This window comes from Cottoperca gobio, chromosome 20, assembly GCF_900634415.1.
Source record: "Cottoperca gobio chromosome 20, fCotGob3.1, whole genome shotgun sequence".
In the NCBI taxonomy this organism is placed as follows: domain Eukaryota; kingdom Metazoa; phylum Chordata; class Actinopteri; order Perciformes; family Bovichtidae; genus Cottoperca; species Cottoperca gobio.
Window position 1 is genome coordinate 11,269,665 of NC_041374.1, and position 17,511 is coordinate 11,287,175.

The window sequence follows — 17,511 nt, forward strand, 5'->3', positions numbered from 1 at the left end:
GTGTGTGTGTGTGTGTGTGTGTGTGTGTGTGTGTGTGTGTGTGTGTGTGTGTGTGTGTGTGTGTGTGTGTGTGTGTGTGTCTATGACTATTTATAAAAGTCAGAGCTCAAAATATGATGCAGTATGACTTGCAACACAATTTATTAATTTGTTAAACTGCTTACAGACTGCACACAATACACACACTCCATCTCCGAGCTGTGTTGTTAATCTCTGAGTGTCTCCAGCGCTGTGGTGATATTCTTTAAGGTGCCACGATGTCCCTACAGACTGCCATCACCGACACGTACAGCTTAGAATCAACACTAAATGCTCTTTCTGTGAATTTTGATTGTTGCTTCTTTATCTGCTAACACATCCTTAGTCCTTCTTCCCGTCTTTTTCCTGCTTCCCTATAATCACTGTTCTCCCATTTGTTGTTCATTGTTCCCTCTTATCCTCATCCCCATTTACAATATCAATACTTTGGCTGAGGAAAATTAACGGCTAACTTCCTTTCATCCTTCCTGCTTCTATTCCATATATATACACTGTATATATATATATATATATATATATATATATATACACTGTATATATTCCATCCTTCTGTCATTGTTTTTATCTGCCGGGTCTCCTCAGAGAACAAGTGACCTACGGGTGGGATGTGTCTAGAGATGGATGTTTGAGCGTGCATGCGTGTGTGTGCTTGAAGATGAGCTTTGTCCCACTGAGGAAAAATGGGGTCAGAAGTCAAATTGAACATGAGGGGGCCCCACCGACTTTATCTCAGTACTCTTTGAGTCCATGTGCTCATGTGTGTTTCTGTGTGTCTTTGTGAATCTTTGTCTGTGTGTGTGCAGGAGTGAATGAGCATGATTGTACTTTATCTTTGGGAATGTCCAATCCTCTTGTACGAGCGTGGACATGTCTCTCTTATCTCAGGACTAACCTGGTGCAACCAAGAGGGCTTTTGTCTGAGCAAAGAGAGAGAAACAATGGTGATACAAGTGCAGATAGAGACAGTTCCAGCTCAATGTGTAGCAAGACACTGAACCACATAGAAGGCCAGCAGACATACAGACACAGGAGAGAGAATAAAGGTGTGAAGAGGAGAGGGGACAACATAAGAACATAAGTGGAGGTGAAAGAGTAAAAGTAGAAAAAATGACATGACAATAGAGGTGAGAAGAGAGAGACTGGCGCTCTCCTGTTACGTCCACTTTATAGACTGAATCCTGGGTACAGGTACACACACACCCACACACACACACACAGACACACACACACACACACAGTCTTTCTTCTGGTCAGATGGAATACCAGATGCCTCTTTGCAGACAGCACACACACGAGCACACACACACACGCACTGCGGTTCATCATTATTACCTGTCCTGAGGCTGTAGAACCAATGTCATGCTGGAAAATAACTTTAGCTGCACATTTAGATTACACATATGCTTGAGGAGGTGTATGTGTGTGAGTGTGAGCTTCAAGGTGTCTGTGTTAGTGTTTGCTGCAGCACTAGAGGGCCTCTAGTAGAATGTTAAATTGCATATTGCAAAATATTTCAGGAGAAATTGCGATCTAATTATATCAGCTCATATAATGTATGTTTGCTTAGGCGGGTATTCAAATTTAATCCATACATCTTTTCCCTACACAGATATTTGTGTGGATCTCCACAATAAGTAATGAACCTCTGAGTGTGTTTGCATGAGTGTGTGTATTTTGTTTGTGTATAAGTTTGTGTGTGTCTCCAGTGCACTAACTTGTACTCAAGGTTAAGACAAGATTGACTAGTGATTGTAAAAAAAGAAATACACACTTGCGGGTAGGGACTTAAATGATAGATACACACACATTTTAGTGATTGTATGCAGGCACCCACGCAAAAAAACTAAGCCAAACTTATATTGTCTTATAACTCAAGCAGCTGAAAAGAGAAGACACGTAACAAAATGCAAAAATGATGCTTTACAGAAATGTTGAGTACATCGCTGCTTCTTCTGCATTCTTTTCAGAAGTTATGCCTTTGAGTCCTATTAGTCTGTTGAGGAGAAATGTGATTGAATATAAAATCATTCAGGTGGAATGTTAAATTGTTTGGCGTCTGAAGGAGCTCAAGCCTTAGTTTCTGCCTTTTGTGAAGAATATTCTTTCAGTAAAAGTAAAATGTATAAATCCTCCTAGATATAAAATCACTCGGCTTTCTTGCTAGGAATGTGTGCATGTGTGTGCAACTATGTATGAGTCATAACTTGGTATCAAAGTATTTAATTAAAAAAATAGTTGAAGTCTTGAATTCACCAAATCTAGATCATTCAAAAAAAGTCATATAAAATTCTGTCAAGTTATTCACATAAACATGTGCATTACACATGCACACACACACATGCACACACAGACACACACACACACACACACACACACACACACCATTATAACCTCTCCTGAGGCCATACAGTAGAAGCAGAGTCTTGCTGGAGAGTAGCTGCAGTTACACCACAATATAAATGCGAGGGAGGGAAGGTGTACGTTTGCCGCAGCTGCAGTACCTGTGACCAGCTCTCTGATTTCTACATCTCCAGTCTTCCTCAGCAGGCGGACCAAGGCAGGAATCCCCCCGCAGTTCTTCAGGGCCACTTTGTTCTCATCGTTGGCCTTGCCGTACACCAGGTTCCTCAGGGCTCCGCAGGCGCTACGGTGAACCTCACTCATCCTGTGGTCCAGTAGATCGACCAGCAGCTGGATGCCTCCTTGTCTGCGGATCTGAGGAGAAAAGTTCATTTAAATTACTTACAAAACAACATGGAGTCACATCGTACACACTCATGCACAAAGTCTCTATGATTAACATCCGCCGCCAGAGAAATGTTGGTTGTCAACAGTTGTCTTTGCAGGTAGCTACTAATGTGTATACAGTATTGGTGTGTGTGTGTGTGTGTGTGCGTGTGTGTGTGTGTCAGTCCTGCCAATCAGATTAACAACCCGGTGTGTACTAATTAAAGAAACTATGATGCAGCTAATGACCGAGCTTTGACAAAATGACACTTAATTACACTGATGAGAGAAAGAGCTTGTGACACCAGAAAAAAACCTTTTGCTTCTAATCGAACAAAATACGACGCAATAATTTCCGCCTGTCTTCTGATATAATATCTGTCTCTCATGTCTGGTTCTTCCTCCATTGTAATACATGTCATGCCTGTTTCTGTACGTGTGTCTGTCTGTCCTTGTATCTTCACCCTGCCTGCATTTGTCTGTGTCATGTTTCCTCACATGATCATTCATATTCTCATTACTACCGACACTTTTGGCTTCTGATAACTGAAAAGGAAAATAGGATGGAGGCTCAACTGCTTCTTAATAATACTATGTTTCATGCACACACTGATTCTGCATCATGTAATTCTTCTTCATTAATCATTTTTAAACATTTATTTGTAGTTTTAGACATAAATCAAGATATTAAACTTAAATATGCAAAAACGAAACATAACTTTTACACCTTTTATAGCACATGTCTACTCCTTTAACAACACCAACAACGATCTAAAAGCTAATTCAGATAATTGTATTCAGTAGGTAAAATTGCAGACTATAACATTTTGCTATGTAATTGTAACATATGATCGAGGGTTATGATAACATGGAATTAAAATGATTTGCAAACTGGTTCCAGGTATCTACATCTCAATCGAATCGAATGAAGTGAAACTAAATTGTAATTCAGCGCAATTATCAGGCTATAAACTTAATGTTGCTGGTTAAAACTACAACACACTAACCTGCATTCTCGATCAAATAAGTGTAACAGCAGATGTTTAAATCTTATTAAAATACAGGAGAAAGTCTCATGGCTGGTATGATTCCCCAAAAAGGTCAAGAAGGCTTTCAAGAAAAGTGCCATCCCCCCTTAACGGCCGATTCACCCTGTATGATTCATTTCACATTTCGTATTTTACGAAATCATCTTCTACACCCTCCGATATCACTCTTCTACTCTTCTACTGTTTTAAAGGTAAAGGTGCAACCGAGATGCAGGCACAGAATAATCATATTCAAGGCCTCACATTCCTGTAAAGGGCAGTGGAGAGTAACTACCTCTTCTCTTTGTATTGTATCCTGTATGCTGTATTTGCTTTGTAAACACAAACAAAGACACTCACAAATAGAGAGGAACAAACAAGCAAATCAGTGCAGATTTATGATGAGGGCTCTAAGCCCAGTGGGGATCACAATGAGAGCACTCTGGTGTTACACATTATGCCTTACCCCTATGGTGTTACACATACTGCCTTCTCCCTACGCTGGTGCTTTTTAAACCCGCCCACATCACTTTTCCACTGTAGGGATCTACATTCGCCTTAGGGGGCCGAAGAGCTTACAGCTAGCAGTGTTTTGTCCAATCAACAGGGGTGTAGTGCTAATCACAAGAAACCGGCTGCAGTGATCACCAGGAGACTACTACCAACATGGAGAGAGAAACTGTGTGTGTGTGTGTGTGTGTGTGGTGTGTGTGTGTGTGTGTGTGTGTGTGTGTGTGTGTGTGTGCGTGTGTGTGTGTGTGTAACGGTGTGTGTGTGTTTGAGAAACAGAAAGAAAGAGAGAGAGGACGAAAGAGAAAGCATGTCTTTCACATTTCCACTTTTATTGAATCTCTGGAGTACTGCAACAGAGTTACTCATCCAGATAACTCGAAAAAAAAGAAGAAGTTTTTCACAGTTAGCTGCGTAATCGGGCGTCTTGAAACCCTCTTTTATTTTTCTGCATGTTTCCCCCAGACCTGGTACATTAAGCACTAGAAAATAATTCCTAGTGTCTGTTTAATCGTGAAGCACCAGATGGGTGGAGTGTACCGTGCAGACATGTTGACAGGAACAGCAAAGTGCAATGAATACACTCCCGAGCCTCTTCCTGTGATTATCCCTGGCACTCACGGTTTTGTCTCCTGTGGAAACCTCACACATCTGGCATGAGTAAACCAAGTAAAGAAGAAAAGAAGAGGGGAAAAAGAGCTCACAATTTGATTTATTCATAGTGAAAATATACAATTGGTAAATGCGGGTCAGGTGGGGAGACAGGATGACTGTGAAAGTCGAGCAAAAAAGTATAAGAAAGTGACGGAGGACAGGGAGAGGATGGAGGTGTTTGATGACACAGCAGGAGTTTATCGAGCAAAATGACTTTGCTTATCTATTCAATTAAAATGGATTAAGGGATGCAATGAATGGCAAACTAACCTTGCTCCATTGACCACACAATTTCCTGAAGCTGATTTGCTGTACCTCTTCTGCCCCAGTTGTCACCTCTGCTCCTCCCCCTCCCTCTGCTCCCTGCACTGATCTCTGCTTCTCTCCTCTTTATGCTTGTGTCACAGTTAATCTGTTATTCCATAAAAGCCAAAGTGCTATTATTTTGTATTGCCTCTGAGCTACCTACAACGCTTGCCAATACCTCTGTGTCTGTTCCTCTATTCCATGTAAAGCAGATTAGAAGCGCAGATTGATTTGTCTTTGTCTCCCGCTGTTCCGCGGCGGCCACGGGTATTGGTAACCCATAGCGACAGCCGTGATTGCCGTGGTAACAGTTAGCAGTGGTGAAAGCTGGGATTGTGGGAATCAGAGATGCTTCCGGAAAAAACACACACCTGGTCGGTGGCATGTGAAGCCTAACGAGAGAGGCACCCCATGTGGAACGTCAACTCTCACGTGCAGCACATGTGAGAAGACGTGTGACATATTACATGCATGTGCACACTCCTAACTTTACCTGTACATGGACTGCTTTTATATTGCGCTTTTTAAAATCTTTACGATCACTCAAAGCACTTTACAACACATGATATTCACACATTCACACAGAGTCAGAGGCTACCATACAAGGTGCACATCAGCTAGTCAGTAGTGATAACCATTCAAACTCACTCACTCACTCACTCACTCACTCACTCAGCAATAATAAAATGTTTCACAGAAAAAGAAGAAGCTTCAGAAGCGTGTGCATATTGTACAGATATAGACATTGAAACTGTAGTGACAGCTGTAATGTATTGCTGGTACGATGCCAGTATGACTATCAACAGATCATTTTCACTGTTTGTTTTTTGACACGTAGAAAAAAAATAGGAGACACCCAGAATCTCTAGATGCTGCCTCCGCGGGCTGTGTGGCTGCTCTGACTTGTTAACATGGGCACCGAAATGAAAAACAAGAGGTTCCGCAGCGTACACAAGCTGCTCAGATAGGCGGTGTGGCCCGTGCGTCAGGCAGGCACATACAAGGCTATATAGTACAGCCGGGGACAGAGGGAAAGAAATGCAGCATAGGGCCGCTGCTAAGGACTCAGCCTCAGTACGTGCCTTAGCCTTTTCAAGGTGAGCTACGAGAGCACCCCGATAGCTTTTGTTTTTACCTGACACTTAGCCTCGGGCTAACTGCATTTTGGAGCGTTTCAACCTTTGGCTAATTGAGTTCTTGGCCCTCGGCTAACATTTCCCACTGGAGCCTTTTAAACTGGGCCAAACATGGCGTTAACCTATGGCTACCTAATATTGTTCTGAAGCAGATCATTTTGCAGCAGTATCAACATCTGTGAAAATCTACCTTAACAAATACACTAGAGGCTCTGCTCTGTTGTTTGAAGAGCACAGATACAGAGAAAACAAAAACCAATACACTTCACAGCAGGGGAATGTGCTTAATAATCTCAGTGTGTGAGAGTCCATGTGCATGTGTTGGTGAGTGTGTAGTCCCCAGTAGTTTCATACTAACATATCACATATATATGTATATGACCAAAGGCAATACGAGTGTTTCTAATTGAAGCAGTCATTGATGAATGAAGAATATTGTTGCTAGTGGTGAACATTTACTTAAAAAAAACTATTGCTTTAACACTCACACAGAAGTCTTACACAGTCATCAGAGTAGAAAATTGTATATACGGTATGCACTGTGTAAAAAGTGACAGAAGCATGCAATAGTCTTATAGCGATGGATCATTCGCTTTGTCTTTTTTCATCTTCCATACTGATGTCTGTTAAACAGATGTTCACAGCTTGCCGTTTGCACAGTTCACGGTCTACAAATCTAAAACACGATTTCTTTTAACCACATTGTCTCTGTAAACTGTATAATCTAGCAGGTCTGCTGTAAAGAAATAAAATAAAAAGAATATATTTCACATCATAAAATGAGGAAACACTAAGTAAATAAATAAAATAAAGTGGGAGAGGAAGAGAGTAATTTATGATGTGTGAACGAAGCAAAATGTATATATGTAAGAGAGAGGGGGGTGACACAGAGTCAGGGGGCACGTTCCTCTCTCTTCAACCGGTCTGTTGGATAAATGGATATCGACAAGGCTGCTACACAAAATGAATTACTGATGTGACTGAACTTTAGTCTGAAAGTGTGTGTGTGTGTGTGTGTGTGTGTGTTTGTGCGTGTGCGTGTGTGTGTGTGTGTGCGTGTGCGTGTGTGTGTGTGTGCATGTGTGTGTGTGTGTGTGTGTGCGTGTTGGTGTACCTAAAGGGGATGCATGAGCTGTCCTGTCAATGTGGATATATGTACCGTGTGTGTGCCAAGAAGTGTTTCCCCTACCATTGTCTTGGCTGCGCCCCGCCAACAGAGCCCCCACACCCCGCCTGAAATTCATGGTGTTTTTGTTTTTTTCCTCAAAATATATAAAAAAAAAAAAACATTTTTATTCACAACTCACTTTTCACATTGACAGGTCTCTTTTATTAAATAAACTAAACGCTTATGCTATGGATCTAATTTATGTGCACGTTTCAGTTTGTACTGTCTACTTTGAGCATTCACATTCTCTCCTTCGCTCCGTTTTGCGAAGGGCGGGGCTGCACACACGTGCGCACACACCTACAGAGCGGAGGAAAGGAGAGGGGAATGTGTGTGTATGTGTGTGTGTGTGCGTGTGTGTGTGTATGTGTGTGCGTGTGTGTCTGGAGCAGCTATAAATGATGCTGAAGATGAATTTGCCGAGCTGCCTCTGTGGTCAAGTGTAATCTGAGCTGAGGCCAAACCTCCATCTGTCCTGCTACACGAGCACACACACACACACACACACACACACACACACACACACACACACACACACACGCACGCACGCAAACTCAATCCTTCTCTTTTTCTGTACATCTGACTGGATACAGGCATATGTGAAAGCAAAAAAACATGAATGCATGACCTTAAATGAACAAACATATTCTCACACCTCATTCAAACACTTTGAAAACATCCAGCTGCATTTTACCTGATCCACGATAACAGAAAGCGATATTTTCCATTTCTCTTTCATTCCCTGTCCCTGTCTATCACCTCTGTTGTCCCCATCCTCCTCTCTTCCCCCTGCAGTGAATCTCTTTAACGACAAATAGCAGCCATGTTGTGGCTGTATTTAGCTGCTCAGTGTGTCCCCTGCCGTCTGTCTGGCTGATTGAAAATAAGATAAAAGTCTTTAGATCAGCGTTCAGAGCAAATAGTTGCCATCTAAATCCATAAATGCATACGAGATAGCCCATCTCACATAGAAGCTACGTCTTTGATTAAAAATCTCAAGAACTAAGTGCTTGTTTAAAAGATATCATTCAATAATCTTTAATTTGATCATTAAATCTGATATAGGTTTTTATTGGTCTGTTACAGTCATTCAATTAAAGTAATTAGCCACTTAAAGTTCTGCTGATGTGTCTTGACTGTTGCTGTGATTGTTTGTTGTTCTGTCGCGAGCACACTGAGGCAAATCCCTCACAACTAAGTTGTACGGCAATAAAGTATTGAATCCTGATTAACGGTTTCTTTTATAGAACTGCTGAGAGGGCTTTAGAGTGGAAACAGATCCTTTCCCCCTGTAGCTTTTACAAATGGTGTTATTGTTGGTACCGCTGTCTCAAAGACAACCGGATCGCTTTACACAGGACACGCATCATTGTTTCCAAACTGCACAACGGAGACGGTGATAATATATTTTCTGTTGAGGATTTTTAAATGTAATAGATCGTTAGCTTGTTCATATTGATAGCAACATGGCTACCGCTACTTTGAACAGGAAACCCCGATGTCAGTGCAGTGATGAAGGCAGAGTAAAACCCTGGCAATATTAAGAAGCAGCAGGTTTAGTTAGTTACTGATTCTTTACCACACGCCCTCTCTTTGTCTTCCTTGCTTCATCCATTAAAACGGCTCTTTTTTTTTTCCACCGCTCAATCAAAAGCTGAGTTTTGATACAGTTACCTAGAGAAGCCAAGATATTTTCTAAACAATTCAAGACGCACCTGTGAAACTCTAAAGAGGAAGGAGGAGCGGTGGAGCTGCAGGACTAAACTACGACATGAAGCCCCTAAAAGGAAAAAGCGTTCCCGGGCACACAGGATCTACTTCATCATCCGTGCAGTCTGCCAAGTTTTGGCAAAAGAAAATCACAATGCATTAACTGTCTCTTTATCATATAATCTTCTGTTTTGTTATCTGCTTTGATATGAATCCCAGGGTAATAACGCTATAGCATCATTTGTACTGTATATTTAACTACTGCTGTCAAAGGTTATTTTAAAATAGGCAAGCTTACAGGATTGATAACGTGCAGTAGGATATTTAAGGTACATTAGATGCAAAATTATACAATCGCATTTTTATGTGGGGAAATTACTGCTAAAATCTAATTTTCAAACAATTTTGACAGAAATAAGCATATTTATAACAAGAATAACCACGTTGAACCTCATCTATACCCTTCACTGGTCTGCTCTTCACACTTGCCTCAAGCTAAGTTAAACATCCTCCTGACAAAACCATCATGTGAGTCAATACAGTAAGTGATGGAAGAAACTGAGAGCTATCTGTGAGCTTTGTTACATATAATTGGATCCGAACTTTATTTGAAGTGAACAACACAATGAGCATCAATCTAAAAAGGATCAATTAACAGAAGGAGTTTGTCTTTAGTTTTTGTAATCTTATCTTAATAAATTGAATGTCTGTCAACATTCAATTCTTCTTAGGACTGGAGTGGGTCGATGTGTAGAAGAGGAAAACAAAGTATTATTACTAAAGTCGAGACGCACTTCTCCTGAGAAATTACAGCCAAAGGTCTTTAAGTTATCTGCTGTTGAGAATGAATAGAGTCAAAGTAAAAGTGTTCATATTAAATTCACGTTACTTTATCTTCCATGAGGAACTTTACTCATATGATTGATATTTTACTTTTCCTGCATACGTTTCGCAGTCTTTGTAACTGAACAGAGAACGTTGTACAGACAATTACTCTTCAACTCTGGCTTGATTTGAACTTGTTTAAAGGAAAATGTCACAACCTTGATGATTAAAAGGTTTACTGAGCAAAAGCGACATTTTGAAATGTTTACTTTGCTCTGGAACTTTCTTTTACATTTCCTTTGAAATGTGATGAATACTGACTGATACAAAGGAGACGGCAGAACAAGACGTCAATGAGAGTCAAGGTGTTCCAGGATGTGCTCCATCATCAACGTGTTAGCAGTACATTCACACTGTTGTGATTCGGCCTCTTGAGGTGATCAATCGTAATACGATAAAAGACTTGTTGAGTTTTTAAAAACACTTCAGAAATAAAGGGACGGAAGCAGAACAATCATTTCCCTTTCAAATGTGACAAGAATAATGTCAATGCTAAAGCACTATTATAATAGAGAAAATACAAAAGTAAACACTTTCGGTAACAGCTTGGGGTACATTGCTTTGTTCCAGGGGTAGCAGGGCTTTAAAATAAATTATATTCTTGTTTATCATAACAAAAAAAATGCATTAAAGCCCAATATGTTGCTCCATTCTATCCATAGGATCTTAAACCTAACTATTCTCCCGTATCTGTCTTAGTAAAGGTCTGTTCAGCTTATGTTTCATTAAACAGTATTTAAGATACACGGTTGATTGCATCATAGTGCACATGCTGCATTTTGTCATTGTAAACACGTGTGTGTGTACGTGTGTGGTGTGCGTGTACGTGTGTGTGTACGTGTGTGTGTGCGTGTGTGTGTGTGTGTGTGCGTGTGTGTGTGTGAATGCCTGCTTTTATTTGATGTGATGTGAAGCGTCAATTCTGGCTGGTTGATATCTCTTCAAGATTTAATTTGTATAAATAGTGTTAAGCAGCGCTTTGGGCCCTGAGCTACACAATCAGACAGACCGGTGACGGCAGGCCAAAGCCTCCGCTGTCAATACGCAAGTTCTATTTTCTCCATTGTTGGACACCTCTATTCAGGCAATAATTACACCCATTACAAAAGACACAAACACTTAGGTGTCTTTCAGAGCGATGTGGATGAGGGGGCGGGAGAAGAGTGTGATGTTTTTTGTATCTGCAAATGTGTGTGTCTTTGTATGTGAGGGGGGTTAAGTGGGTCACTGTGAATGAATATTAGCTGCGTCTTTGTTTTTAAATTGCCTACATTTGCAGTTAGCTAATACGTTTTTTTGCATATTGAGCTTTTAGGGTTATGTTTTAAGTGTGTTTGCATACGTGTGCATGTGATGCTGGGGTCTGTTCCGTTGTATTTGTGTATGAATTAGCATTTTAGCGAATTGGCATCACATTGAGGTTGTAGAAGCATCTATTGACCGACTCTACTGAAATTAATTTCATAAAGAAATAAATTGTCAATGCCCCTGCCTGCATGCACTGGTAAATTGATTCTGAGGGTAATACAGGGTGGAGAAGTGTGGGTGTGTGTATGTGTGTGTGTGTGTGTGTGTGTGTGTGTGTGTGTGTGTGTGTGTGTGTGTGTGTGTGTGTGTGTGTGTGTGTGTATGTGTGTGTGTGTGTGGTGAAGGGCAGAGAAGAAAGAGAAAATACTTTGAGTATCTGTGGCTTTGTATATGAGTGCGTCTGCATGTGTTACTGCCATTGTTTTAAAGCACCTTATTAAAGGCTTTATTAGAGAGTTCCAAAGGGGCTTCCCTCCTAAATTGCTTTTGAGAGACAAGACTGGTGACTTTGGAACTAATTGAACTTTACTGCCACTATAGATAATACTCAATAGAAGGCACAGCATAGGGATGGAGATTGCAGCCAGTTTTATCATGCAGAACATCAGTGTGAAACTAGTTAGTTAAAGCACTATTTCTTGAAAGCGACTGCTTGAAAATGCAAAACAGCCTGAGAAGTTTTTGAGTTCTTTTGAACTCAAAAGAAGGTGTTCACTTGGTTAAACACACCTTTTTTATGGCTTTTATCACTCAAGTTACAATCATTCCCTTCTTTACTACACTGATCTGAATCAAACACTCACACACTGAAAACACACATACACGCACAGATACAAACCTCGGCTTTGATCTTGTTGTCTCCGAAGCAGAGATGTTGTAGGTAGGCTGCAGCGTTGGACTGCACCGATGGGAACTGATGCTGTAACATCTGGATCACCTCTGGCAGCTCCGGATCTCTCCACCCAAACTCTCTGCACCGAGACAGACAAACAGACAAGAGACTTTGATTCCTGCGGCACTTTAACAAAGCATCTCACGAAAACACAGGAGATTCCCTGAAAGTAGTCCAACAATATCACAGACTCTTTTCACAAAATACCCAGAGCTACACATATTCACACCAACACTTACATGGTTACACAGTAAACACAGAGAAAGACAGAAATATAGATACAACGGTAGAGTATGTAGAGAGAGAGGGATATTTAAATGTAAAAATCCACTCTGTTTTCTTTTCAACCGAAGAGCTCTCTTCTAATGGGAGAGGGCTGTACAAGTTAAGCAACACAGTGGGAGAGAAATTATACAAATCACATACCAAATGCCCAATTTGCCAAAACAAAATTTCCACCTGTCACAGTAACAGGAAAAGAGAGCAAGTGATGATGAGGCCAGCAGGTTAAGCTGGAGGCATTGATGAAATAAAGGGAGATAAATCTCAAATTGTATTTGCAGATAACGAAAGAGGAGTCGGCTTTCCCTTTAAGAACACTATACTATATACCTGGAGATGAATGTTTTGAACCAAAGTGGTTGGCATAAAGAGGATCCCTAGAGATAAATATGTTGAAGGGCAACCTGAAAGCCATTTGAATTATCTTGATGTAGTGCAAGCAAGTTAAAATAAAGAGAAGTTTCAGTACAACCATAAATTGTTTTGAGTAAACTTAGAAAAAGGGGTAAAAAGTGTAAAGAACGGCACAGCACATCATAATTGCCTGCATGCTGTCTGCAGTGTGAGTTATGTTCTATACTTTCTACCATTAGGAGTTTACACTTCTATGAGCACACTGGACAAAGTGAAATGAATGTTGTTCCCTTGGTAATACCCAGGAAATGGTCTCCTTTATTGTATTATCCCTTGCTGATAATTGTTTTGCTACGGTCCCCCAAATGAGAAAATTATGACTGTGCAAGAAAGTGTGGGCGACTGTGTGTGCACACGCGTGCACCAGTGTGTCTTCACAATCTACTGTAATATGTTTTCCAATAACCACTCTGTAAACTGTCTCTCTGTTACTTCCTCGCTCCCTCTCTCTTTGTCTCAATGCTTTTAGAAAACTGTCAACTCTCAATGTGATCTCAAGAAAACCTATGTTGAAATGTTGCCGCTCTCATCGATTGTGGCGTTTGAGGATTGATTTTGTTGGTTCTGCCTCCATGCTCACTGTTGTGTGTCAAAATGTGGCTCACTGTAATCCCCATCAAGCTATCGTGAAAAACGTTGCTAGCTCAGCCTCCTCAAACGTGGAAATGTGGTAAATATGGGACCTGCTTGGATAGTTCAAATTGATGCGGTGGAGGAGTGTGCGCCTGCGTGTCTGTGTTCTTGCAGCAGACATGAAGCCCCGACACCACGCTCTCATCTCTGTCAGATGAAGCGAATGCGGCCTATGAAACATCTGTGAAGAGCAGAGCGTTCACAGGGAGTAAACATGGCTCTCAAAGATAAAGCAAGCTCCAGCGTGGACGCCTCTTTATCTGCCAAATGATAAGTGTTCATTCAGCCAGAAAGCAGGACTGAAGGAGGGAGGTAGAGGAGAGATAGAGAGAGGGAGGATAAGGGAGGGATTCCCAAGGCATTTAGGGGATTTAGGAGGAGAGACCCTGAAACAACACCCCTTAAATCACACAGCCAGATACCATCAGGCCAGTTTGTTTATGTGTATGTGTGTGAGTGTGTGGCAAGATTAAGATAAGATCATGATGTGTGTTTATGTGGACACAATTGCCTCTGTGCCGGTTTGTCTCTGTGTGAGTTTGTAGATGTCAGTATGTGTGTTTTCATATTCATCTGTGTCTGTACTTCAGTGTGTGTGTATGTATCTGACAAAGTGTTAATGTGCATGACTGTGCATGTGTGTGTGCTTGAGCGTGTGTGTGTGTGCTTGTGTGTGTGTCATCCATCCCCTGCAGCCTCCCAGCTCTGTCAGTGTAGTTAATAGAAAGCAGAGTGATCTGCTGATAAGATAAGCATCATGGCTCGCCATTAATTAAAAACCCCTGGTAGGGAGAGAGACAGAGCAGGAGAGAGAAAGAGGGAGAGAGTGGAACACAAAGGGAGAATGAAAATGACGAAGGAGAGTTAAGGGAAAAACCAGAGCATTCAAAGGATGCTGTGGATACAACTGGCAAGAGGAGGCTGGTGGGAGATGGAAAAATAAAAAATAAAGAGATAAAGATGAAAACAACCCTCAGATGAGATGCCAGTCATGTCAACACAGGCGCGATGAGAGCTACAGCCCTGGTAGACGCACCGCTAGGCGACAAGCCAATGACGTGAAACAGCGGGATAGATGGAACAGAGAGGGATGCATAAGGGAGAACTTATCAAAGACGCACTGCCAACTAAACTCAGGGCTGACACTAAATACCCACACGACTGTTGAAGAGTCCAACACAAAATGCTGCCACTTGTGTGCCATATTCTTTATGTTACTCTATTATGTTGTGCTTTGTGTGGTAATAAATGCCACACAGAACAATATGTTGACTTTTTCAAACCTGAGCCACATGTTCTCAATACGGCACATCGGTGGGTATGAGAATAAATTAGGTGGAGCACAGGGCTCCGTGTTCCTGGTTAGACGGGTTACTTTGCCATTTCTTGAGGCATGCAGAGGCGTGATGCAGCAAAATACTTTGAATGGAAAGTCTAGGTACGGCAGGGGAGCAGGATGACAGACTGAGAATAAAGACAGGTGGCAACGAGGTTTGTGGGGGAGGGAGGGTGAAGGCAGAGACAGAGTGATATAACTGGGACATAGGAAAAGACTGTTGTGTGATAGTGGGGCTTTGAAGCAGAACACACACACACACACACACACACACACACACACACACGGGAGGGAGGGAGGCACACTGTGATGGAAGAGGAAAACACATTGAAATGCAAAGATTATCAAAGGTCTTCTTTCTTCTCATAAAGCTTCTCTTCATATCTCTCTTTTCATGTCCAAGTCTCATGAGATCATAAGACTATCTGCAATCCCAACAAGACCACTGATACATGCGCGCACACACACACACACACACACACACACACACACACACACACACACACACACACACTGAGAGAACAAACAAACAAATCTAATCTGAATAACCACTGATTGGATACATGCACACACTCGCACACAATGGCGATGCGCTGTGTTTAACAAAGCTGATTTCCACACAGATTTGGTTGATTGTTGTAGTGAATAATTCCAGTTCTTCTTTGGGTAGAAGAAAGCTGAAGGCCGAGGGAGAGACATGAGTGACAGCGATACATCATCGCTTCCCTGTATCCCTCAACTCAAATGGATGAAATGGCAGAGAGAAGGATGAATTATGTAATGGAGAAAGTGATAAATCTGGGAAAGAAAATTAATAATAAAAAAATATGAGTGCCATTCGGTTATGAAGTTTAGTGTCTCGTATTCATGAAGAGTTAAACTGTACATAAAGGCAGCTGAGCGGAATGGCCTTGAATTACTTGAATTGCTATGAATTATACTTTTATACCTGTCCCCGGACATACAATACATTACAGCAATACCAATAAACACACAACACACACACATACATGCACACGCACGCACACACACACACACACTCTGACATTGACTGGTGAGAAGCATCTGAACTGGTCATCTGCTATCGTTTGCTTTTTAGTTTCAGGTGATGTCACTCTCACACACTACATGGAACCAAAGATCATCCGAGACCACAGGGTCCGTTAAGAACGTGCATTTCATTTTTATTACCAGGGTTTACACAGATTTAGGTTTGGTGGTTTCAAGAAGCATTTAGTCTTCTATATTAAAACAACATGACAACAAGATGAACCAGGACTGAAGGTGGTATTACTAATAAGATAATCAATAACATACCGCATCAATTCCAACAACAACATTTGCACAGTCAGAGTACAACACTGCAGCGTGTTATAAATCTTTATCTTCACAACCTAATACGGTGCAGGATTGTGAACACAAAATGCAAAGGTGCATGATTTGGGTCTTCTTGCTCAAATCACATCCATCAGCAGGGAGCACAATGCATCTGGAGTGACAGCTCCACACAGGAAGCCTGTCCCACTGGCCTTAATCTGATTGGACAAGGCCTGTCATGTCTGTTAACTGATTGGAGGGTCAGGAATGGAAAGACTGGCACTGTGCATACCAAAGCAGATGCTAATTAGGACCTGAGCATCAATCTTCATCACCGTTTTGTGATGGAGGGGGCAGAGAGAGAGAGAGAGAGACAGAGGGAGAGAGGGGGGGGGGGGGGGGGGTGAGAGAATAGAGAAAATGCAATTTCGGTAATTTACTGTCTTGGTGATCAAATTTCTTCTGTTACTCCGGAGGAGCTGAATAAGGGTTTGCCTTTCACAGATGAGCAAATGGCGCACTTTTCAAATATTGCCTATTAAATCATTCTAGCAGTACTCACTCACCTTTTTCCTCATCCTCTCGTTCTCTTTTTCTCCCACTATATGCATCCTCTCTTTCCCGTATTACACATTTTCAAACATATCTTTTTATATTTCCTTCTTATGGACGTCAATAATCTAAGGAAATGGGAATAAAGTGCACATGCTTAAGTCTACAGTATCTGTAAGTAAATCTTGCACCTCTTTATACACAAGTGTAGGTTAGGTGTGCTGTTGTTTTCAAATGTGTATGCATGTGTGTGTGCAAAGGCTCCTGTATGCATCTTCAGGGGGAGTTCATTAGGGACAGTAAAGTCAATACGAAGAGGAGACCTCAGCTATTCCACCAATAAACAGCAGTCAGAATAAGATGCAGGTGAAGATGCACATTGACTCAAAGTGCAAAGCCCGGTCTCTTTAATTAAGAGCACAACTTAATTAAGATGCTATCCAGGAAAACAGCCCAGTCTGTTGATGGGCCCGTGTGACAAATGCTTGAAAGGTAAGTTTACATTTCTCTCTGGCACGTACAGCAAGGGCGGTGGGATTCATCTGAAGTGCAGAAGCGGGTGCTAGTAGATACGGACTTGTCTTGCTTGAAAGCCAACAATACATAGAAAGTAC

The 17,511-nt window shown here is 41.5% G+C and overlaps 1 protein-coding gene across 2 annotated transcripts in view; it reads right to left on the bottom strand.

Annotated features, from left to right (window-relative positions):
- The window catches only part of ctnnd2a (catenin (cadherin-associated protein), delta 2a), a 227,030-nt gene that overhangs the window by 57,837 nt on the left and 151,682 nt on the right, over positions 1–17,511 (bottom strand). For both annotated transcript variants that reach the window (XM_029457760.1, XM_029457761.1), the window contains 2 exons: positions 12,310–12,442; positions 2,541–2,754 (listed from right to left, as the gene is read on the bottom strand). In XM_029457760.1, coding sequence (XP_029313620.1) covers positions 2,541–2,754; positions 12,310–12,442 — 347 coding nt within the window. The remainder of the gene's footprint in view (positions 1–2,540; positions 2,755–12,309; positions 12,443–17,511) is intronic.